Source organism: Terrapene carolina, unplaced genomic scaffold (assembly GCF_002925995.2).
Source record: "Terrapene carolina triunguis isolate 2854851 unplaced genomic scaffold, T_m_triunguis-2.0 Scaffold69, whole genome shotgun sequence".
NCBI lineage: Eukaryota > Metazoa > Chordata > Testudines > Emydidae > Terrapene > Terrapene triunguis.
The window spans coordinates 16,716,208-16,740,343 of record NW_020664420.1 but is presented as its reverse complement, the minus strand read 5'-3'; the positions used below and the strand labels follow the sequence as shown (position 1 = coordinate 16,740,343).

The 24,136-nt window shown below is 40.4% G+C and overlaps 1 protein-coding gene across 1 annotated transcript; it reads right to left on the bottom strand.

Moving 5' to 3' along the window:
- TARS (threonyl-tRNA synthetase) lies at nt 1-24,136 on the bottom strand. Its single transcript, XM_024203070.3, has 19 exons — nt 23,977-24,136; nt 22,786-22,863; nt 20,688-20,878; nt 18,937-19,060; nt 16,212-16,333; nt 15,783-15,900; nt 13,454-13,518; nt 13,262-13,340; nt 12,399-12,545; nt 11,152-11,250; nt 10,280-10,446; nt 6,354-6,516; nt 6,133-6,270; nt 5,484-5,561; nt 2,648-2,748; nt 2,440-2,544; nt 2,240-2,312; nt 1,297-1,411; nt 1-527 (listed from the first exon to the last, which is right to left on the bottom strand). The coding sequence occupies exons 1-19, from the start codon at nt 23,995-23,997 to the stop codon at nt 379-381; spliced, it is 2,133 nt and encodes a 710-aa protein (XP_024058838.1). The 5' UTR covers nt 23,998-24,136; the 3' UTR covers nt 1-378.

Here is a 24,136-nt window from a genome sequence, read left to right as displayed (position 1 = left end):
TTATGAAAGACACGGTTACCAAAATTTTATTTTTCTTGGTAGTCTTAGAACAATATTAAAGAACTAGTACAATATTTTAATCCTTCATTAACAATTCCATTTTCCCTTAATTCATATCAAGCCTTAGTCACCTGGCTTAATTTTTTGTGATCCGATACCAAGAAGCTTTGCTGCATCATTTGTGTAAAATGGTCTTTCCATAGACACATGTAATGTCTGAATAATATAGAAAGATGTTTCATGGTTGATTTTTGTTGGCTCATTTGAAGATCTATTTCAAAATTAACCTATCGCAAATAAGATGTTACAATATGATTTAAGTGCTTTATAAAACCGATCATCCTTTTTACACTAAACCAGGTTGGGAAATAAAATCTGTTAGAATTCTTCTTCAGCATGTTTGCATCGACAGCGTTTCAACTGTAGCAGCCTCTCCACAGTATCAGCAACTGTTCGTTCACCGTGCACCTTGTTATCTCGAGTACGGATATTAACTGTTCCACTCGCCTTCTCCTTTTCACCAACAACTAAACAAAGCCAAAATCCACAGATTAATATAATTTTTGCTCAAGGCTTGATTAAAATAAATAAATAAATAAATAAATAAAAATAACTTTTCTTTAAATAAGAATTATGAATAAGAACATACTAATGCTTGACAAGACAATTGAATCCTACACTGCATCCTCCTTTGCCCAATCCCTACACTTAAAGCTACCTTTAGTAATTCCAGCAGCCACACTGAATAATGCAAACCCTATGACTGACGGTACTTCTGTTAACAATACTGTGTTATACTTCTAGGTCCAGATTCTCATCTTTGCTGCAAAACATCAAGACCCAGCATAGACTCATTAATGCACTGAGATATCTAGGAATGCAGCCTGATCAGAGATTAGAATGTGGCATTCCTCCTTTAGCATACACTTGACATGGGAACAATCAAGTTATTGCAAATCATTTAATGCGATCTTTGACTGAGCCAGTCTCTTGCCCTGTTGACTGAAAGGCACCAAAATATTTTTTCCTGATGCAGTGTCAATGTATCGAGTCACTAAACAGCAATCTCTTCAGCTAACAAAGCAGCAGAGATTGGCTCCATAGTGTGTACTGCCCAGTCATGCACAGCTGGAAGGATGCTGGCTGTGAAAGAAACTTAAAAAGGAATTTACAGGTATAGCTGCTGCTTCTGCCTCACTCACTCACTGGGAAAATGAGTTAGACCAAATTTCAGTTGCGTACAAGAAAAACAAGTCAACCACTGTATTACATGACCACCACACGCTATTTCTTTACCTAGGATAAAATTATACTGTGCAAGCTGAGCATTTCTGATCTTCTTGTTCAGTGTACATCCAGGATCCACATCTACATCAGACATTAATCCAGCATCATGGAACTGCTGTCTGACCTAAGTAATAAAATGACAAAATCTTATTTAAACCCTCAACCATGAGAGAATATGTAGATTTGAGTGAAAGGGATCATTTGAGGTTTGACACCCAAAAATTAAAATTAGATGTCTGTTTTGCTTTCATTCAGAGGCAGACACATTTTGATACTACCCTTTGGTAGTGCCAAAAAAGTGTATAGGGCACTGAAATATGGAAGAATGGCTTGGACATGGCAGGAGATCCTCGCACACACTAAATCACTAAGCAATCTAGTACCCAGATCCATTAGGGTGGATACTCTACGAGAATTTAGCAATGTTGAAGCCAGGAGAGCTATAGGTCTTTGTGATCAGAAGATCCTTTAAAGTTTAGGCCTGATGAGTTTGAAAGAGATATACACAGCACTATTTGTGTGGATTGTATTTTGTTTAATACTGCAAACAAAGACCCCTGTCTCTTCCTCCCCCATCATCATTACTCAAAATGCATGTGGGCATTGAGGGTCCACCTGAGTGGAGTCAGTTGCAGGATTAGGATATAAATGTAAAGATACTTTCTCCATGGGTTTTCCCTCTAGCTGAAGAGGTGAGCAATTTCCTTTGCCTCCACAACCAGAAACATTCTCTCCAGCATCAACATTTGTTGTTTGGATATCAAGAATCCAGACTTCATGCTTCTGATGATTAAGGTCCATTTAGAATTTAGGCAGCTTAATTTATCATCTGAATACAATATAATTTACTCACAATAGGAATTTATATAAATTCGTTAATTAAAAACAGAACTTAATGACAATTAAGTAACTCAACTAAATCACAAATTTATCTTGGAACAAATGAAGTCACCTTTTGTGCATATTCATCACATGTTGGTCCCACCGGCACCACCATCACTTGCTGAGGAGACAGCCAGAGAGGCCTTCAGAAAAAAAACAATTATGTAGTATTTAGTGTTCTTTAACTCTTTTAGACATGCTTAATCCCCTCTTACACCATCCAGAGTGTTCACTCCCTGGTTGGACAATAAGTTTATTTTTCAACATTACCATTTGCCTGCATAGTTTTCGGTTAGGATAGCAATCATTCTTTCCACAGATCCTAAGATGGCCCGGTGAATAATAACTGGCCTTTTCTTGTCATCACCATCATGGCTGTAAATAAAAGAAATATTGTAAACTGATTTAATATGCCTATAAGTGACAGGAAAACTAGACTGTGTAACTACTATACACTAACATTTTTAGTTGTACTCACCTCACAAAGGTAAGGTTAAATCTGACTGGGAGCTGGAAATCTAGCTGGATTGTAGCACACTGGTGGTATCGGCCAATGGCATCTTTAATCTTAATGTCAATCTAAGAAACAAATCAAACTTTTAATAGAGAGTCTATAAGTTAAAGCAATGCCCTCTTATAGCAAAGAGATTTTCAAACATGTCACACTGAGTCTGACGAAGTGGGTATTCACCCACGAAAGCTTATGCTCCAATACGTGTGTTAGTCTATAAAATGCCACAGGACTCCTTGTTGCTTTTTACAGATCCAGACTAACACGGCTACCCCTCTGATACTTCACACTAAGTGAAATCTATTCTAAGGAACCATGTGAATACATCATCTATGCCTCTCTTCAGCTCAAGGTAAGACATAAATGGCTTTTAGGGCCTGGTGTTGAGCCCCCTGACAGAAATGAATACGGCAGGAGGTTCACTAATTCAAATGAAATTTGCACATTGGTTCAGTGCACTGAACTCACTTTCCATGGAGTTCTCATTTGAATCTATTCAATTGTACATGGGAATAACTTTAAAAAGTCAAACTGAACAATTATCGCCAAAACCAAGACTTCTGCAACCTGTAGGTGAACAAATCCCAGGCCTATTTAACTTAAAATATTAGATAATCAAAGGTGTCAGCTTCATAGCCTACATTACATGCTAAAGGGCATACCTCCACCAGTGAGGGCTATCAATTGAGGAGGAGACCACTGAGTAATGAAGATCATACTCCTTTATTTCGGATTGCTCAGTTTCATCAAAGCAACTTGGCTCCCAGATCTGAATGCATGCATATTATGCTTTTCTTTTAAATTCAGGCTGCAATCCTGAAAAACTCTTGGCTGAAAGTTAAACATGTAAGCAAGTATTTGCAGGATCTGGGCCTTAATCATTTAGCAAATTGTCCCTATTATTCCACTACTCTACCATGGGGGGGGGGGGGGGGGGGAGGGGGGGGGGAGAAAGAGACTCTGTTATTTATTTTATTTACATACAAAGCCAAACTAATAAATCAGGTTAAGCTGTTTTACTGAACAAACTCCCCAGTGACCTTCAGAATCAGCTGGTCAAAACAAAAAGTGATTTAATTTTTATTTTTTTGGGACGGGGGCAAATAAACATGGTGCCATTTGTTGTCCAAGTATTTTGATGGAAGTCAGTTTTCTGGATTTTTGAACACTAACAGATAGTTTATCAAGTTTTATAGTTATTCATCAAAATTCTTAACAGAAGTGTGCTGCTTGGTATTCTCATTAGTCATCCAATCATGAAGTAAAAAAAAAAAAATCCCACTTAGTTTAGGGCTTGACTACATGCAGAGCTGCACCAACTTAACTTAAGGTGCAATTTTAAACTGTTTTAGTTAAACCAGTGCAAAAGGCTACGTGGGTAATTATTTCAATTTAGCTTTACTCTATTAGGAACAGGTTTAAGCTAATCTGAAATGTATTCACACAGATGTATGCACCAGTCTAACTGATTTAATTATGTGGGTGCAAGCTTGTGTATAGACAAGATCTAAGGTGAACAATGAACATTTGTAACCACCAATAGTTTGCTAACAGTCCACAAGGTGAAATTTGTTCAAATCATTTTGTGAACAACTAACATACATTCGTAGAAATCAGTTCAGTTTGCTACTGATCTGTGAATAGAAAAGTAGGCTATGTTTATTGAATAGCTTATTCAAAACAAGTAATTTGACAAGTTTTACTCAGATGCCTGTAAGGGGCTTATTTTTCCTTGAAAAAGGTGTCAATACAATTCTAACTCCACTCCAGATAGTTTTTGAATGCAATACTCATGTGAAATTATTCATACAAGAAGAATAGAAGCACACTATAGTAGTTACAAAATTGCAAATACCAGAAGCAATATTTTACTTCAGGTAAAATTGTTCATGGCTAGTGTATAATTAAAACTTGAATATGAGAAACCAAACTAAACTGCCGCTTTAAAAAACAAAACAAAACAAACAAACAAAACCTGTGAGAAGTTACTGATCTCTAAACAGAATATTCCCAATATACCTAAAACTCTTTCATACCAGGCCTAATAGTGCCACCTTCTGTTCATGCTTCCTAATGAGTTATCTACTTGCTCATTACAATAACATTAATCCTGATTGTTTTGTTTGTGTAAATTGGGTTGATTTGATGAAATAGAAAAATGTTAAGCACAAAACAAGTTCTTGGAAGTTGTAGCATCTAACATGAAAACAACTAAGAACTTTGCCTCACTACTTTAGAGTTAGCCATCAAGCTACATACGGGAGGGAAAAAATTACATCCCGGGAAAGCATACAACTCCAGACTGAGTATCTTGAGACAGCATAAAGGACAGAGGAATTTATTTCAAAATGTTTGCTCTCTAGGGATAGGCTTTGATATACATGACTTCGCAATTCCCTCAGGAATACATTTTATTTTAGATCCTCCCTCCGGAACAGTGCAGGATGCTTTAATGAAAAATTAAAACTACTCAATGCACCTGGCTGAGTCTACAAAGCTAGATCATGAGGGAGTTTGTAGGATGACACTCAGAACTGGGGTCAGGGGATGGATGAATCACAAGCCTCTCGTGTGATTAAAAATACCATAATATCTACTATCGTTTTGGGAACCCCAGAAACTATGGGATTTGGCGTACTATATTTCTTTGAAGTTCTCTAAGGATTGTTTCTAGTGCTATTCCGCTGTCTATCCACCAAAAATAATGTTCAAGTACTATGGTGATGGGCGTGTTATTATCCCCTCAATAGTGCTGAGACACTTACTTAGGAAAGATGCTAACATAATATTTTAATTTACTAACCTTAGGTCCATAGAAAGCTCCATCCCCAGGGTTCAAATCCCACTTCTCACCAAATTCATTGAGGCTGTTTTCAAGTTGCTGGAGAAAGGATACGTGTGATTTTAGTGTTTCACTTTGTATTTATTTCATGTGCCTTATTTTTTCTTCCACGTAGTACAGTGTCAGATCCACACACAGAGAGTTAGTGAATACTAGGTCATTCACTACCTAATTGTCAACAATGCTCAATTATAACTGGGGACCCAATCTTGCTTCCCTTATTTGTGCAGTTGAATTTAGCAGTACTACGGTCATGATTAAGGTGCAGCTCGGCTCTTGGATGGTGGCTCAAAATTCTGATCACACACATACTTGAGAAAAACCTATCTTGATTTCTTCTCCATTTTAAGCAGTCACATCTTCTGGCCCTTTCTTTAAAATGAATTCAAGTTCTCATATCATCATCCACCATGATCTCCATACACTGAGAGCTATTATTAGCCCGTGGCAAAAAGAATTAAAAATGGCTGTACGAGCTGAACTGCTTACAGCCACAGCTGTCACCAGTCCATCTGGAGGCCCATTTTTTCCCCCCTCAGACATTCCACTTTCCCACTACTTGAATATACAGCTAAAACCTCTACACCAGGCCATTGAAGTTACCTATTACCTTTTCAGCTTGATTCCACACTTCAATATCTCCAAGGAACTTTTCAGGACGAGTGGAGAGCTCCAGTTTGAAGGAAAATCCAAACACACCATACACAGCTTGCAAGAACTCCAGACAGCTCTTTATCTCCCCTTCAATCTTTACATGAAGACAAATCATATGTAAGGCTTTGTGTTGTTTGCATTTTAACACGTATCATCTTATTTAACAATATGCTTTACCTGCTCCATGGCACAGAATATGTGAGCATCATCCTGCTGGAACCTCCGTACTCTAGTAAGTCCTGTAAGGGCTCCTGACAGCTCATTACGATGGAGAACTCCAAAATCTGCCATACGCAGCGGCAACTCACGCCACGATCTTGGTCGATGGTCAAACATAAGGCTGAAGGAAAAGGTTCATTATTTGAAATTCATTCAGGATTAAACTATTAAAGATCCTCAGTGTACATTCTGATAAGCCAGATGCTAGCAATTTCAGTAATACCTACAAGTTGTAATACAGCAGAGTCAAACCCAGAGAAAACTTTCAGGGGGGAAAAAATTCAGGGCTGTTAGGAAAACCTTCTTTATCATTCTTCCAAAGAGCCATACAGCATCTGAGTCAAATATTAAAAGCTGGCTTCCTAAACTTCACCTGTGAAATGGTGATATATATCCTTCCCCCTCCCCCCCCCCCCCACTCGCATTCAACAGTTTCTGCCATTTATTTTGGTCTTGTGCTGGTCCGTTCAGACTTCTGAGGATCACGTTGATGGATCTGGCTTTTCTCTATTGTTCTGTATAATGTTTCTCTAGGTTGCCCTTTTTCTCTCTCCAGATGGTGTCCATATGGTCACTTTTCATGGAAGTAGTGTTGGTGGCATCTTTAAGGTGTCTCTTCAATATGTTCATCATCATCATCTTACCATATTTGGTTCTTTAGATTGGTTTGCTCTACTTAGAACAGGGTTGGGCAAACTTTTTGGCCTGAGGGCCACATCTGGGTGGGGAAATTGCATGCAGGGCCATGAATGTAGGGCTGGGGCAGGGAGTTGGGGTGCGGGAAGGAGTGTAGGGTGTGGGAAGGGGTGCGGTGTTCAGGAAAAGGCTCAGGGCAAGGGGCTGGAGTGCAAGAGGTGTGCGGGTTGTGGCAAGGGATTCAGGGCAGGGGGTTGGGGTGCAGGAGGGGTGTGGCAGGGGGCTCAAGGCAGGGGGTTAGGGTGTGGGGTGCAGGAGGGGTTCAGGGTGCGGGCTCCAGCCTGGCACCGCCTACCTCGAGCGGCTCTGGGGTAGCAGAGGTGCGCAGCGGGGCTAAGGCTCACATACTTTGTCCTCCCCTTGTTGATGAACAAACCAACTTGTTTTGCTGTATCTGCCAAAAGCTATGTCTTCTCTTCCATTAAGGCAATGTCATCAGCAAAAACAAGGTCACCCAATTGTGCTTTATCATTTGTCCATAAAATTCCTCAGTTGCCTTCTGCAGTTACTTTCCTCATGACATAGTCAGTGACCAGGACAAACAATACTAGGAACATAATACACTCTGTGCCTTACTCCAGTTGTCACTGCAAACCATTGGCTGATGTTGTCGCCATCTCTGACTGCACATTCAGCATTATCATATAAATCTGTGATTACTGTAATTATTTTTGCTGGTATTCCATAATATGCCATAATTCTCCAGAGACTGTCTCTGGGTACATTGTCAAAAGCCTTCTGGAAACTTATAAAAGTTATCACAAAAGGTACTTGCCACACCACACTTTGTTCTATAATATGTCTGAGAACAACAGTATGGTCTGAACATGATCTCAACAGTCTAAAACCCACTTGTTCCCTCTCTAAATTGAAGGTCCAGGATGATGTTGCACATGATTTTGCCAGGTACTGAGAGTCATGTGATTTCTCTCTGGTTATTGTAGTCGGTAAGGTCACCCTTCTTTGGCAATATTACTATAAGGCCTCTCTTCAACTGGGTTGGGTTCTTTTCTTCATTCCATATTCTACCCAAAAATAGAAGGAAAGTCTGGACAGTTATTTTGTCACTTCCTTTAGGCATCTCTCCAGTAATGTTATCCCTTCCAGCTGCTCTCTCATTTTTGAGTTTACTGATGGCTTTTCTAACTTCTTCCACTGTAATGCTCCTAAATCAATATCAAGCTCTAGTGGTAGGTCTTCATCATGTATTTTTAGTAGTTCACTTGGGCTTAGTCTATTTAAAACAGCCTGAAAATGTTCTCCCCATCTTTTCCTTTCCTCTTTTTCTGTAATAAGAATCTTTCCATTTGCACCTTTAATAGGCCCTCCAGGACTGCTAAAGTTTCCTGTTTGCTGTTTGATTGTCTTATACAAGGTTCTAAGGTCACCTCTTTGGCTACCATATTCAGTCTCTTCACATTAATATACGCCCTTTTATCTCTTCTATCACTCCTTTTTACCTTTGTCTAGAGCTCTGTATTCTTCTTGCCATTTGCTTGTCTCTTCACATGAGCTTTTGCTTTACACTTATTCTCTTTTCTACTGCTGCCCAAGTAGCATCGCTAATTCATTCTTCCCTTTTAGATTTCATTCTTATTAGAACTCTTTGCACTTTGTAGAAACCACTCTGAAGTTTTCCCTCAGAGTATCAATGTCTTGGTCTTCTTCATTTAACTCCATTAGAACACTGAACCGGTTATTTAGTTCAAACTGAAAAGCACTTTTTGTGCTTGGGACTTTTAATTGTGCGCTATTGATGTGCGGTCTTCTTTAACCTTCTTCATCCTCTTTAACTTGATCTTCAATGTAGTGATACAAAAGTTATGGTCACTGCCCACATCTGCTCCCCTGTACATATCTCTTCCAGCAAGCTGCAAAACATTCCTGAAATGCAGAAGTGATTTATTTGGTTCTTTTTAATACCATCTGGAGAGTTCCATGTCACTTTATGGATTTCTTTATGAGAACATTTTGTTCTACCTATCACTACCTTGTTCATGCTGAAAATTTCTACCAATTGTTCACCATTCTGGTTCATGTTCAAACCCCTGCTGCCCATAATTGTATCCAATCCATCATTGCTACTTCCAACCTTTGTGTTAAAAATCGCCCATAGTCACTATGTCATGTTATGTTCTGGGACCTTGGTTAACACATTCTGTAACAAATCATAAAAAGCATCTTTTCCCTCATCTGGCATTTCATCAGTTGGCTCATAGCATTGTATGACAACGAATTTAGTCTGAAAGCGAACGGGGATAATTCTTTCATTGACTGATTCCCGCTCAGTCAGTGCCTACTCTACTTCGTTTGACATTAGGATTGCTATGTCAGCTTCATGTCTACCATCCACATTCCTGCAGTAGATGATGGCCATATTTGTTTCTCTAAAAGTGTAGTTTGTTCAAACCTGTCCATCTACACTCACTGACATCAAGATGGTACCTATCCATTTCCTTAATTACTTGAGCAGCTTTAGTAGCTTCTTACACTGTTCTCATACTCCAAAATCCAATTTTCATCATTGATCTGGTCTTCAGCATAGGACTTCTCAGGACATGGGCTTCCTTACGGTTCTAACCAATGCCAGTCATATTCTTCCCATAAAGTTCACCCATTGCATACACTAAAAACTGGCACTGCACCTATGCACAAATACCTATATCAGGCATACAATGTTTTGGGGATCAAAGGAGGCAGCCAGTTTTGAAAATCTAGCCCTTGCAATGATTGATTAATAGCATTCATAACTGTATCTCACTGAACTTAGGCACTGTAGACTATATGGTCCTTAATTATCAGATTATAACACCCTTGATAGTGTTTCAAATGTGGATGCCTAAGCAACAGGTCTGTATGTCAGAGGTGCAGACTACTCAAAACCACCACTAAAGCAGAAATGTATACATCTTGGCATCAACTAAAATCAACCTGAGAAAACATGAGAAAGAGAAAGCTACAGAGCTGAACTGAAGATATCAATTAAGAATGTGTCTGTGCACTGGAACAGCTAGAAATTCATAGGTGATCTTGCATCAAATTAAGCAATAGTATTAAAATAAATTATTTAAAAAAATACCAGAGTGCACCTGGCTTGGATTTTTTCACAAATCGGGTGGAAAATATGAAAGCTAGAGCTAGTCCAAATAAATTGGCAATATTTGATGAAACAGGTGCTATATAAATACCAGTGTCCTGGGCAGTTCATGGGCTTCAGAGCAAAGATTTCCTTCTCCACCTCAAATGAAAACATGTTTTCACTGTAATGCTGCCAGTGCCCTGATGTAATCCAGACTTTGCTGTTGTAGATGTTTGGAGTGACAACCTCCTGGAATCCTCGCTTCCGATACTCGCTCTGAAAGAATAGACCCAAGAAATAGAAGAATTAATAAGGCAGGCTAGAATAGCAATGCTCAACCTGTGGCTTAAAGCCACATTTGTCTCTTTAAGACAGCGTTTGCAGTGTATGACTCAATAAAAACGAGCAAAGTTGCTCCCCTGAAACATGCAAGGCAATAATGAGCTAAACAGGCAGGGACTGCCAAGATTCCTTCCCATTCTTTGCAGCAGCCAGAGAAGGTGAAGGGGTCGGGAATAAGAGAAGAAACATATTTCTCCATCCCAGCAACCATAGAAGCAATTGAGAATCAGTCTCCATTTGTTAGTCACAAAATAATTGAATGCGCCTCGTGATATTGCATTGCAATGTTTGCACTGTATTGTAGCACAAATGCATAACATGGTGCAGTGATGATATAAATACAGTATCACAGCAGAATGTCAGCATGTTTTCCCCATCTCTTTTGTTTTCTTACATGCCATTCTCCAAAAAGTAGCTCTCCAACTCTGCCAGGCTAAATTCAATAACTTATTAAACAAACATGCATTAAACCACCCGCGTACTGTATACTACTATATACTTTTTTTAAACCAGATCCCATAAACATTTAAAATTAATCCCAATTGTATTGCTATATGGTCTTCTAACACCTTTTTAGCTCTTTGTCTAGAAATCTTATTATAAAACACAGGAGATAAAAAATCCAAAGATATTACTTACCCTAATGAATTCAATTAATGTGTTATAGATGTAAGCTCCCTTTGGCAAGAAAAAACAACTGCCAGGACTGAGCTCATGGAAGAAATATAGTTCTTGGTCCTGTAGGAAAACATTGGTACATCTTAGTTTTATCTGATATGTTTAGATTCTGATCATACGCTTTTCCTCTCCCAATGTTACAGCTAAAGTCAGGCCTGCAATGTTCTTACTACACATCACTATCCAGACTACAGTATTGTTTAGTTTTTTAAACTTAACATACTGTAAAGTAGCAAGGTGCAGTAGATCTGATATGCTTCCCTGTGTAAATATCCCCCGTCATGAGCAATAGCTTAAGGTTAAGGTTTCCTATTTTAATATTGATGTTCTTACATATATCTGTCATTTCACGTATCTGTGTGCAATGTCTTCTTAACTACACCCCTCAAGGTTCATCTTATCTGCTATTACTGCTAACAATAACTAGTCCTGCTGTGACATTTTACATCTCCAAAGCGCAGTTCAAATAATTAATCAGTAAGCGGATACTTCGCTAGATTGTGTTCCTGCTTTAGGGCAGGAGATATTTTAGCGCATTGCTGTCTCCTTTCTTGAAATAGAAACAGCAGACTCTAACAGTTTATTCAGGACTCTAACTATTAATCACCTTGTCTAAAACAATGCATTTTCATTAAGATGATTTTATTTTATTGGAGGACAAAGAATAAAAAAAATGTAGCGTAACTGTGAACACTAGAAATACATGTCAGCAATAATCAAAAAGAAAAAAGTAAGAGTATAGAATGGATTCTAGAGATGTACAAAGAAAAAATTCTAAGCAATGACAAGCTATAGGAGCCCCCTCTAGGAACAAGCTTCCTCTTGGGCTTCAACATAGCACTAAAATAAACCCCGTTGCAGGCTATAGATCTCCTGCTTTACCCAAGATTGGAGTTTTCATGTTTTGTGCACAGTTACTCTGTGTAGGACAGTTACCATCCTGTTTAGGTTTTTGATTATTCGTGTAAAATAACCAAAAACTCTCTAGAAAGATGCTTATTTGTCTACAGTCCATTGTAGTGGTTTTGGGGCTCCACTCTGAAGAGGACAATCACTTAATTATGCAACTTGTTAGGTATTTTCTGTGAATCACATCACATCTGAATTCTGAAGCATTAGCAGATAGGTGCTGTCTTTCACATGCCCTTTTAAATCACTGAGTAGTCTCTGGTCAGAATTTTAAAAATACACTAAAAAGTTTGTCTTACCCGTCCAATCTTTCTGTGATCTCGATTTTTAGCCTCCTCCTGGAACTTCTCCCATTCCTTTAACATTTTTACATCTGGGAATGAAATTCCATAAAGCCTTTGGAGGGTTTCCATATCAGACTTGCCTTCCCAGTATGTTGAGGAATTCTGAAGACAGACAAAACGGTGTAGTATAACAAGGACAACAGCACCCGCCATTCTGACTGCCACTGTACAAGCTCTGTGATATGTTCTTTAAAGGCATGCAATAATTAAAAACTGAACAGCCATAGTTAAAAAATGAAACTGATAAAGGCACCATGTAAAAAGAACACAAGCATGAAAACAGAGCTCTTAGATTTTTAATCATGATGAAAGCTAAATCTACACATTACAAAATAAAGATCCCGGACTGTAGCAAAGATGCACAAACACAAGTCGGCTGGCTGTGTGAAAAGGTGGTTTAAAGATTTCCTTCACTGCCCTCTACTCCTGGTGCTGCTCTGTGCATGGTCAGTCCCCTCTGGCTGCTCCAATTTACAATAAACTACAAGGAGCAGCTACAAGGGGCAAAAATTACAAGCCAGGATCGGCATAGCATACGGTGTACCTAGCTACACCCCTTTTCTTGAGCCATGTCCCCTCTCTTGCTATGCTATCAGCAATGAGCGTAGGCCTAGGCCCCCATAATCTGACTGCACCACTGGAAGGTCACTGACATCAGGACGCTCCTCCCTCAGCTGGGCTAAACTAAGTTTATGATCAGATTATACTAGCAGTGTGGCACAAAGGGCCAGACCCCCCCATTCTCCCAGAGATTTGGCCCATGATGTCAATAGATAAATATCTTTGTTTAAAATTAGGCATAGAATCTCAATTCTTACCTTATGGATTTTTAATGCCTTTATTTTGCCGGTATGTCTGACATGAGGGCCCCTGCACAGATCTATCAAGGGACCACACCTGTGAAAATGCAAACAAAGACAATGCTCAGTTAGCCCACATTATGTTAGTAAATACTACAGACACTGGCATTACAGTGTGTGTGTGTATATATATATATATTTTTTTTTTACCTGTACACTGTAGTAGTTGGAGTGTTGACTTTTTCATTCAAGATCCGACACTTGAACTTATTATACTGGGAGGGAATAGAATGGTAGAGTCCATGTTAATTCTTCACGACTCGAAACTGCAATTCAAATCTCAAGTATTTGTTATGTGCTATTGCCACTGAATGAAAGAATCTATTCTACTAATTTAAAAGAACCCTTCAATGTGTGTTCATGAACAAACTAATTCCTCTCCTCCAATCCCACAGATGGGAGAGTATCCTACGGAATGGGCTAGATATAGAGATTAAAGGATGGGGAACAGCTTTTTGTAGCATTTGTGTGGCCTCCTATTCAGGGTAGACCTTCACAAAGAAATCCATTTTGGTCTATACGGAACAACGTAGGTTCATCTTGATCTCTGGCCATTGGGTTCCACAGCTGAGGGCACTCTTCTGAAAAAGCCTTTCTGATGCTAAATTCTGAGAGGTCTTGAACACATGCAACTCCCATATTATTCTTTCACTCATCAGCAAGGAATATATGACAGTGTGGTATGAAGCTTTTATCAGCATCAGTTTTGCATGGACACACTTCTGAGGAGTGGCAAAGTTCATTCAAATCATTTGGAATTTAATAACTTGTACAGTATATATGAGGATTTAGACAAAACACTCAGAGCTCTATTCACAAGGGGGATTGCAGTGTTTCTTTTAAAAATAGGGCAACCAACTATATTTATGTTGTTTCCTTCGAAGCTTATAAAATTGCTCCTCCCCCCCCCCGTAATCCTTGTGTAAACACCAGTATTACTGCTGCTGATCTCTGAAAGAAAAGTAATTCGGCTGACAAGCAATTAACTTAAGAGCCAACAGAAGTCTAGAAAACATGGACCTATGAGGAAAGATTAAACAACCCCAATTTTTTCAGTCTGGAGAAGAAAAGACTGAGAGGGGACATGATAACTGTTTTCAAGTACATAAAAGGTTGTTATAAGGAGGAGGGAGAAAAATTGTTCTTCTTAACCTCTGAGGATAGGACAAGAAGCAATGGGCATAAATTGCAGCAAGAGTGGTTTAGGTTAGACATTAGGAAAAACTTCCTGTCAGGGTAGTTAAGCACTGAAATAAATTGACTAGGGAGGTTGTGGAATCTCAATCACTGGAGATTTTTAAGCGCATGTTAGACAAACACCTGCCAGGGATGTGATCAGGGGTTCTCAACCTTTTTTCTTTCTCTGCGCCCCCCCCCCCCAACATGCCATAAAAACTCCATGGTCCATGCGTGCCCCACCCACTATTTTTTTTTTTTTTTGCATATTAAAGCTAGGGCCAGCATTACGGGGTAGCAAGCAGGGCAATTGCATGAGGCCCCATGCCACAGGGGGCCCAGTGAAGCTAAATTGCTCAGGCTTCAGCTTGAGCCCCATGCAGCAGGGCTTCAGCTTTCTACCCTGGGACCCAGCAAGTTTAATGCCAGCCCTGCTTAGTGAACCCCCTGAAGCCTGCTCGCAGCCCCCCAAGGGGCCCCAACCCCCTAGTTGAGAACCACTGTCTGGACAATACTTAGTCCTGAGTGCACGGGACTGGACTAGATGACCTCTCAAGGTCTCTTACAGTCCTACAATTCTATGATTTTCATTTCTTCTAAGGTCTGTTCACTCTGTTAATACTGAGCAAATGGAGTTCAAGCAAAAATGCTACAATACTGGAAAATGCTCGTGTCTACTTCAGCACTAGTAGCCATCATGGTGATTTAATGTATGTTCATCTAGTGGACATTACAGGATAACAAAAGAGTCCTTGTTGCTTAAAGTAGTACAGAAATTATTTCATACTCAGACTTAGTGCTGTCATCTAAAAATTGATTTTAAGAGCTCGCTGAATACAGCTTCAGACATCTGCAAAGCCAGCACTTACTATCACTAGTGTTTTACATTCTCAGAGTTATAATCCCATCCCATTCATGTTCACAACATCCATGTAAGCTATTATTCCAATTTTGCAGACAAGGAAACGAAGTAACAGCAAGACAACTTGCCCAGTGCCATGATGTGAGTCAGTGGAAGAATCAGATTAGAAATCTGGTGTTTCGGGAACACAGTCCCATGATTCACCCTCATTCCCTCCATTTAAAAAACTAAGAATTGGTATATGTGCTCACCTTTAAATATTAAATATTCCAAGTAAACCCATATAAAAACCTATACCTTTGGAAATATATTGTCAATTTGCTGCACACATCATCAACGGTGCATTTTCCACTAATACTAATAGGAGATGCACCACTAACGTTCCACACCTAACATTATTGTGCAGGTACAGTAAATATGAAACAGTCTAGAACAACCTACCTTAAACATTTCAAGTAGAGTTTCCTTCTTAATTTCCAGTCTTTCAAATGGTTGTTTTTCCTTCATGATCTTCTTGCATAAGGTCTCCAAAGCAGAGAAATCATTACTGGACACACCTCTACAACAGACAAAAATAAATTTGCATTATCTCTTACTAGTAATCTCTGCCGTAGTTCTGCCCCCACAACGTATCAGCTCATGCACTAGAGTCATTGCAATGAGGGAAATAATTTTTTATCAGAAAAAGGGCTGGTCAAAGTACTTTGCCTCAGGAGCAAGGGGAAGCAGGAACTAGACTGTGACTCAGACTCCCCAGATTGTGACTCCACTCCTGCTCCTTGGGTAGCACAGCTACGCATTCTGCCTTTTTCTTGGTCTGGAATGTAGGGTTACAATCCAACCTTCTGGAAGTGAAATGAAAGAACCTACCCATCCTCGAGGTACATGTCATAATAAAATCCATTTTCTATTGGTGGGCCATAGCATAAACATCCACCATAGATTCGCTCCATAGCTTCACCCATTATGTGAGCACTTGAGTGCCAGTATACCTAATGAGAGGGATAAAAAGGGGATCAGCTTGAGTATTTATGTACAAAGCATTTCAAGATCCTCTGAAATCCATACAGAAGTCTTTTGATGATTTGTTTTTACAGATACTTGAAGGAAGAGATCTAATATTAGAGCCTGTTGCACTGTGGGAAATGATTCGCTTATCAATTTGCCAATTTACCCCCCAAAAATCATGAGTAATTAGCTGACAAATTGTACTTGCTCATCTTTACATCCGTTAAAGTATTGGAAAAAATTATTTCATAAACGTTCTCTCAAATGATTGGGGAAGGAGAAAAAATTCACTTAGTAAGTTGCACAAATGTTAATTGACTAGCCTCATTTACTATAGTCATATATCATCTATCTACTTTAAAATAGCAGCAATGGAGCAGTAATACAGGCTGGGATCCATGAAGGGACTTACGTGCTGTGATACAGCATTGCAGCACCTAACTTTTAGGGGCCTAGAGAATCAGAGAACTACACTGCGATCCACATAGCCCAGTTAGGTGTCTAGGCTCCTATACGATGAGTGGGGAGAGACAGGCACCTTAGAATGTGATCCACAAAAATTCAGCACACTTGGCACTGAGCCACCCAAGCCAGCTAACAGGAGATGCCAATGACAGGGAGTGTGCCAAGTCCCGCCCCTCTCTCAGAGATAGGCACCAAAGTCCCTGCGGCAGGGAGGCACCTATCTTTGTTTGCCATCCACAAACGGGAACCTGCCGCCTAGAGAATCAGGTGGTTTAGACACCTATGCTGCATCTTGTAGAAATGAGTTAAGTGCCTGCCTCCCTGTACACAAAATGGACGGAGGAGGAAGAGCCACCATCTGTGATATACCTTTTAGCCCAGTGATTAGAGCACTCACCTGGGATATGGGAGACCCAGGTTCAGTTCCCCCCTCTCTGCCTGAAGGGGAGAAAGGATTTGAACAGGGGTCTCCCACACCTCTCAGGAATGTGCTGTGACCACTGAGCAATGGGAGATTCTGATGTGGGGCACCTTCCGTCTCGCCCGTTGAAGCTATTCCGCTGAGGATAAATACTGAAAGTGTGACTAGGTGGGTGAGAGACACACACTCTCTGTAGTCCGGTGGTTAGGGCACCCACCTGGGAAATGGGAGACCCTGAGTCTAGTCTCTCCGTTCCAATCCCTCTTTCATTATTTCTCTCTCTTTCTCCCCCCTCCCACTCCATCCCAGATTTCAAATAGGACCCAATCCAGTAAGCATGCTCAAGGGGCACCTAATGGATTGGGCCCCGCATATGACTTAGGAAGCCAAAAACTAAGCTTCCCCCCACGCCTCCCAGGTTCATGAATTGCTCTGGGGCTAAGGCAGGAGACAGTTGTCTGGACCCTTATCATAGAATCATAGAATATGAGGGTTGGAAGGGACCTCAGGAGGTCATCTAGTCCAACCCCCTGCTCAAAGCAGGACCAATCCCCAACTAAATCATCCCAGCCAGGGCTTAGAGTGGGGCAGCAGTGCTCATGCCACAGGATCTAAAACTTAGGGAACTTCTACAGTTGAAAGTTAAACGCTGAGTGAGTTTAGGTGCCTAGTGGGTTAGGCAGCAGGCAAGTGGGAGTTTCATGGATCACAGTGGTGCTGCGCACAGGGACTTAAGTGCTTAAATTGGAGTTTAGGCACCTACATTACTTTGTGTATTGAACCCACACAATACTTAGTCTGAAAGATACAATTGGAACATAAGGTCTTGATCCTGCACCTGTGCAGGAGTTTGCAACATCAGGGCCTAAGTTGTTAATAAGTCTTACACATACAACATGGGATACATAGCAAATAGTCTGTCTTTCCACATGATAGGATTTTTTTATTAGTTTGTGTTTTCAATTAAAAATCAAATGAAGACAAAAATTACACTTGAACATTAATTTTACAAAACTACTATTTTTAGTTTTGTTGATAAATTAAAACCAAATCTATATGACTGCAGCATGTTTTTAAATGTACATATCTGAAAATGCAAAATTATGCATCTTACCATAACTGTAACTTGTCCACGTTGCACATAAATAGAATTATTTTGTATGCCTTAAACTATATCATATGTGCAACATGGCAGAGTTAGTTGATATGGGAACAATAAGTATGAATTTAAGATCTCAGCTATACAGTTGAGTGCTGCTTGCACTGAATATCATTTTTAAAGTGTACTTAATACTACTTTCCATATTTACATTAATCTGAATAAGCAACCATTAAAATAAAGAGCTACATGTTTATGGCGTACAAAAAGACACTAATACAAAAAACCCACATTAACGTAATATTAAGATTAAGATTGCAGATTTAGAGGCTTATTCTCACCACAAGAGTCCTAACATAGGCTTAATTACCACAACTGCTAGCAAAGCAATTGCTGTTAATACATGCCAGCATACATATATCTGCAGTAGCACACATCTTTCTTAAGAAGTAGTTAGTAGAAAATAAGGTATGCATTGCACAGCAATTTTCATTCTTTATTCCACAAATGTTAAAGGTAGTTATGCTCACTGAGGACTAAGTTCAGGTTTTGAAGTTTCTCATCCAAGGGAGGGGAGAACCAGTTTAGTGGAAGATACTTACTGCTTGAGCATCTTCATCTTCAAACTTGAGCAGTTCCAGGGTACAGTCTTCCTCCAAGGGACGGTCTAGATCCCAAACCACTTTGTTCACTTTAGCAATAACGGTGTTGTCAGCTAAACCTTGACTATACAATAAATAATTTGTATGTCAGCTATTGGAATCAACAAATGGAGACACTCCCCCATAACCTTTCCCCTGCACAGTCAGGATGGGATTTTCAAGAGTGCTTAGTGTTGACTTAAGTCTGCTTCCACTGAAGTCAGTGGTAGAACACCCACGGATGGCAATGGAAGCAAAGTTAGACCAACACTAAGCACTTAAGAAAATCCCACACACAATTTTTTTTTTTTTTGGATGAAGAACAGGAAGAAACTAAAGGTAGTTTATTTAGCAAATTTCCCACTGTGGCGCACTCTTACTAACATATTTGACTTATTTAGGGCAGTACTTGCTGCTAATATGACCCTTCTGCAATAGAAGATGCAGCCTCTTTTAAGCAAGTACCTGAATGAGATCAGATTTTTCTTTTTGAAAACTTCAAGTAGATACTATTACTTTTACATTTGTCTTCACTAACAAAAAAACCCAACAATTCTTAAAGATGATAAGTTTGGCAGTCATTTGAACTTTAAACTGAAATTATTAAATGTTTGAGCAGATCAGTAGTTCAGATGGATTGACCGCAAGAGAGAAGTACACCATGAGTGTTTCTAAAGTACTTAATTTAGAGCTGAACAAGTCTCCAAGAAAGACCTAGTCTTTCCTTCTAAGTTTATTTCACCTCAACCTAGAAGAAATCAATTCTACTGGAGATTATTTGATGTCTAAGAACCGTACCAATATTGTTCAGAAACATCCACTGATACTGAACTCACCCTGACCTTAACGGAAACACTAAATGAACATAGGTTCAATCTTTATTTTTATGATAAAGGACACTAAATTAAAGTTTGAGGCCAAATTTTCAGAGACTGTTTTGACAGATGAATGAACATGCAAACAGCATGTGCATGAACTGCCAGCCTTAAACATATGTACCAAGAAAGTAAAGAGACAAGCTTTTAAGTACAATGAATAACCTAGCCACAATAGGGTTAGTGTTTCCATTTTGAAGTTTAAGGTCTTCTCATTTTAATTTTGAGCATCATAAAACATGACCATGAAGTTTTCCAAGATGCTTACTACATTGCCCAAAACTACAATAAAAGTTTAACCATTTGATATACATCCAAAGTTAGGGTAGTGCTCTTTTTGACGTGTACCACACATATGTAGGAAAATGGTTTAATTAAGATATTTTTATGGGTGACTCTCACATGTCACCCACCAGTCTTCCACATGTCAATGCAGAACAGATTAAGTTATGTGATGCAATAGCACCCAATCCTGCAAACACTTCAAGCATGTTTGTAACATTATTTGCATGGTTGATTAGTTCCCAACTCAACAGGAGTAGTTATTTAGTAAAAGTTACTCACATGTTTATGTATTTACAGGATCCAGCCCATAAATAATGATTTAATTTTAGAAACAGCATCTTCATAAGGCAAAGAATTATGTTTTGAAACGAGAAAGCTGTTTAGTTTGAATTTATAGCAAAAGCAAGATTGCTAAAAATAATGCCTTGAAGAAAATTAAGTTATGCTAAGAAATAAATAACCCATCATGCTAAGGACTATAAAAGATCACAGATGCAATTTGCAGTAGTTGTGTCTGAAACTGATAGCATAGGTCACAGAAGTCAGTCATACCTAATTCCACAAGCAACTTGATAAGGAGTGGTCTTCCAGGATTCAGCATCAACCTGCTTGCCATCAGGTAATGTGACTTTAATGGGTTTGCTGTCTTTTGCAGCTCTTTCTGCTAGAAGCGCATCATGTTCTGCTTTAAGTTTATGATACCTCTCTAGACGCTCATTGATATATTCAGGCCAGGGATTCAGCTACATATAAAAGAATGGAGGAAAGGAGAAGTATTTAGCAAAGACTTCCAGTTCTAATGACAAATAACTTTAAAAATTAAGCAAAGAAGGTAAATTCTTCTGAAGTGTCTAAGAGACTTAGCAATCTGAATCTCATTGATCTTCAAGTTATTTGGGTCCTTATGAAAGTTTTAGTCAGTATCCTTTTTCAAAAGATAGAGAGGGGCCAGGCTAGTTTCTTAGCAAAACAAGCAGCTAATGCGATGCAACAAGAATTTGAGAAGCACAAATTCTACTGTAGCTTAATACACACTGGAAAAAGCAAGCTGCTGACGTTATCATCACAATAATAAATGGGAGTGGGGGAAAAAAGAAAAATCTAACAGCACATTGTTTCAATTACAAGCAAAAAATTTTTTAGATCTTATGCATCTCAAGATCTCCTACTTCCACCTCCTAGAGGTATACAAACTCTGACTCAACCTTATTCTAATGAATCAAATCCTACTAACATCCCAGCTAACCTGTATTGATGCTCTACCTTCCCTATCCATCTCCACTTCCTTCTTCCATTCCCACTTTAACCTGCTACTCTTCCACTCTTCCCATTTACTCCTTTAATAGTCTGCATCCAGAAGTGTTGCTAAAGCAGTTTAAACACTAAGTAATCATAATTAATTTCTAATTTAAAGACAAAAAAACTTTAGCTAAATTAAGATTAAGATGATTTTAATTAAACAAACATTGGCTTGTACCTGGTTTATAGTAAATTGCTTAAAATTCTAATATGCCAAATAATAAAAATGTCAGAAAGTACATAGTTAAGAAAAAAATATGCTTTTCATGTCTATACTACTATGTATTCTCATTTGCTCAAAATTAGAAAACTTAGCCACTAGAAAGACAAAGGTTACATCATCATTACAAATGCATCCCTCATCCTGGTGCAAAGCAGAGGACTAATAGTAAAAAGGGAATGACTACAGACCGCTCTACAAATCCAATGTAACCTGTTGTAATAGCATCAAAGAAACAAAAACTATTTTCAAGTATCAGGGGGTAGCCATGTTAGTCTGTATCTACAAAAACAACAAGGAGTCTGGTGGCACCTTAAAGACTAACAGATTTATTTGGGCATAAGCTTTCGTGAGTAAAAACCTCACTTCTTCGGATGCATAGAGTGAAAGTTACAGATGCAGGCATTATATACTGACACATGGAGAGCAGGGAGTTACTTTGCAAGTGGAGAACCAGTGTTGACAGGGCCAATTCAATCAGGATGGATGTAGTCCACTCCCAATAATAGATGAGGAGGTGTCAATTCCAGGAGAGGAAAAACTGCTTCTGTAATGAGCCAGCCACTCCCAGTCCCTATTCAAGCCCAGATTATTACAAAAACTATTTTGTAACTATTTCACTGCTGCATGTCATTACTATAAATCAGCTGGAGCATAAGAGCACCCACAATAGTACCTGTAATGAAGCGGTTCTCAAACTGTGGGTTGGGACCCCAAAGTGAGTCGCAACCCCATTTTAATGGGATCACCAGGGCTGGCTCAGATTTTTTGGGACGGGGGCCAAAGCCTGAGCCCCACTGCCCAGGACCAAAGCCAAAGCCCAACGGCTTCAGCCCTGGGCAGTGGGACTCAAGTTACAGGCCCCCTGCCTGGTGCTGAAGCCCTTGGGCTTCGGTTTTGGCCACCCTGCCCAGGATGGTGGGGCTCGGGCTTTGGCTCTGCCATCTGGGGCATCTGGGCTCAGGCTTCGGTCCCCTCATCCTGGGGTCGTGTAATAATTTTTGTTGTCAGAAGGGGGTTGTAGTGCAATGAAGTTTGACAACCCCGGGTGTAATGCATTGATGTCCTTGGTACGATATTCAGCAATAAAATTACATTGTTTAAAAGCATATACATGAACTGGAAATTTACCTCTGTGCAACCCCCATCACCAGATCCTTCTTTCGTTTTCTTCTTTCCCCATTCCTTCTTTTCTTCCCCAGCAGCTATCTAAAAAGAGAAATTAAAGTAAGATTAGATTCTCTCCTTTCTCAATGTCAAGTTAGTTTATAACTGTATCTAACTCTATAGGTGATGGAGAAGGTGCCCATTGGTTTAAGCACAGCACAGCACAGGGCTTCAGGAAGTCTTGAATCCTAACACCAGCTCTGACAAGGATTCTTCATATCCTTAGACAAGTCACTACCTCAGCTTCCCCAGTTCTAACTGGGCACATAAGACTTACCAACTTGTTGTGAAGAACAGTCAGTAACTCCCCATTTCTAAGGAACACACTTTCTGCTCTATATACTTTTCTGTGTTTTGCTTTATCTTTTACTAAATATGCAACGTGACACTATAATTGGCAGCAAGCTGCACAGGGCAGGGACTTCCTTTTTCTATCCACCTGTAAAAACACCTTGCACGGGTATGGTTCTCTGCATTTTTAAAAGAGTGCCCTCTAGAGCTTAAAGTCCAATCTGAAGAGTCCCAAGATCACATCACTTTTAAATCACTGGTTAAGAGATGACAATTTAAAGTGGAATGGGAAATATTTGTATCAGCACTAATCTCTAAGGTGCCACAAGGACTCCTCGCTGTTTTTGGAGGTTTCGCTATGCGCTGGCCATTCCCTATACGTGTTGTTTTGCAGGGTTTCAATTGGCTTCCTAGGGCCGGATCCTGCGCAGCCCTTGTGCCCGCACAGAGCCCCGCTGATTTTACCAGGGATCCACGGTGGCGCAGGGGTCCCGATGGCAGGACCAGGGGAGCCCCTTATCCTGCGCGCTCTGCGGGGCAGGAACAGCACCGTGCTGCGGACGGGCGGGCGGGACCTGCCAGACCACAACCGCCCACAGGGCCGGGCCGGGCTAGGACAGCCGGCTCGGGCGAGAGGGGAGCCCGCCGCCGGGCCGGGCTAGGACAGCCGGGTCGGGCGAGAGGGGAGCCCGCCACAGGGCCGGGGCTGCCTGAGGTGAGCCGGCCCCCAGGGACGAGCCGGCTCAGGGGCCGGGGTGAACCCCGGTTCAAACCCAGCCCGGCCCGGGGCCAGAGGGTCCGCGAGTCCAGAGCGCTGCGGGGAGGGACCCACTCAGCGGCCCCTGAAACGGGCGCGGCACTCACCTGGCTCCCTGCCCCCGCCATGCCGCTCTCCGCACGCAGCCGGGCCCGGATGCCGGTCGGAGCGAGGCCACGCGCAGGCCCAGCCGGCTCTGGCAGCTGATGCAACTGGAGGCGCGGCTGGTCCCGCCCCCGGCAGCAGGAAGCGGGTTGGGGCCGGAGC

Bases quoted from the DNA above. Each gene is read 5' to 3' on its own strand.
- TARS (XM_024203070.3), bottom strand. From the start codon at position 23,997: ATGGCGGGGGCAGGGAGCCAG. The intron at 15,901-16,211 runs GTAGGTTCTTTC...TGTCTGTTGTAG, and splicing joins GACATGTACCTCGAGGATGG to AGGTGTGTCCAGTAATGATT. The intron at 1,412-2,239 runs GTGACTTCATTT...TTTATTACTTAG, and splicing joins GTGATGAATATGCACAAAAG to GTCAGACAGCAGTTCCATGA.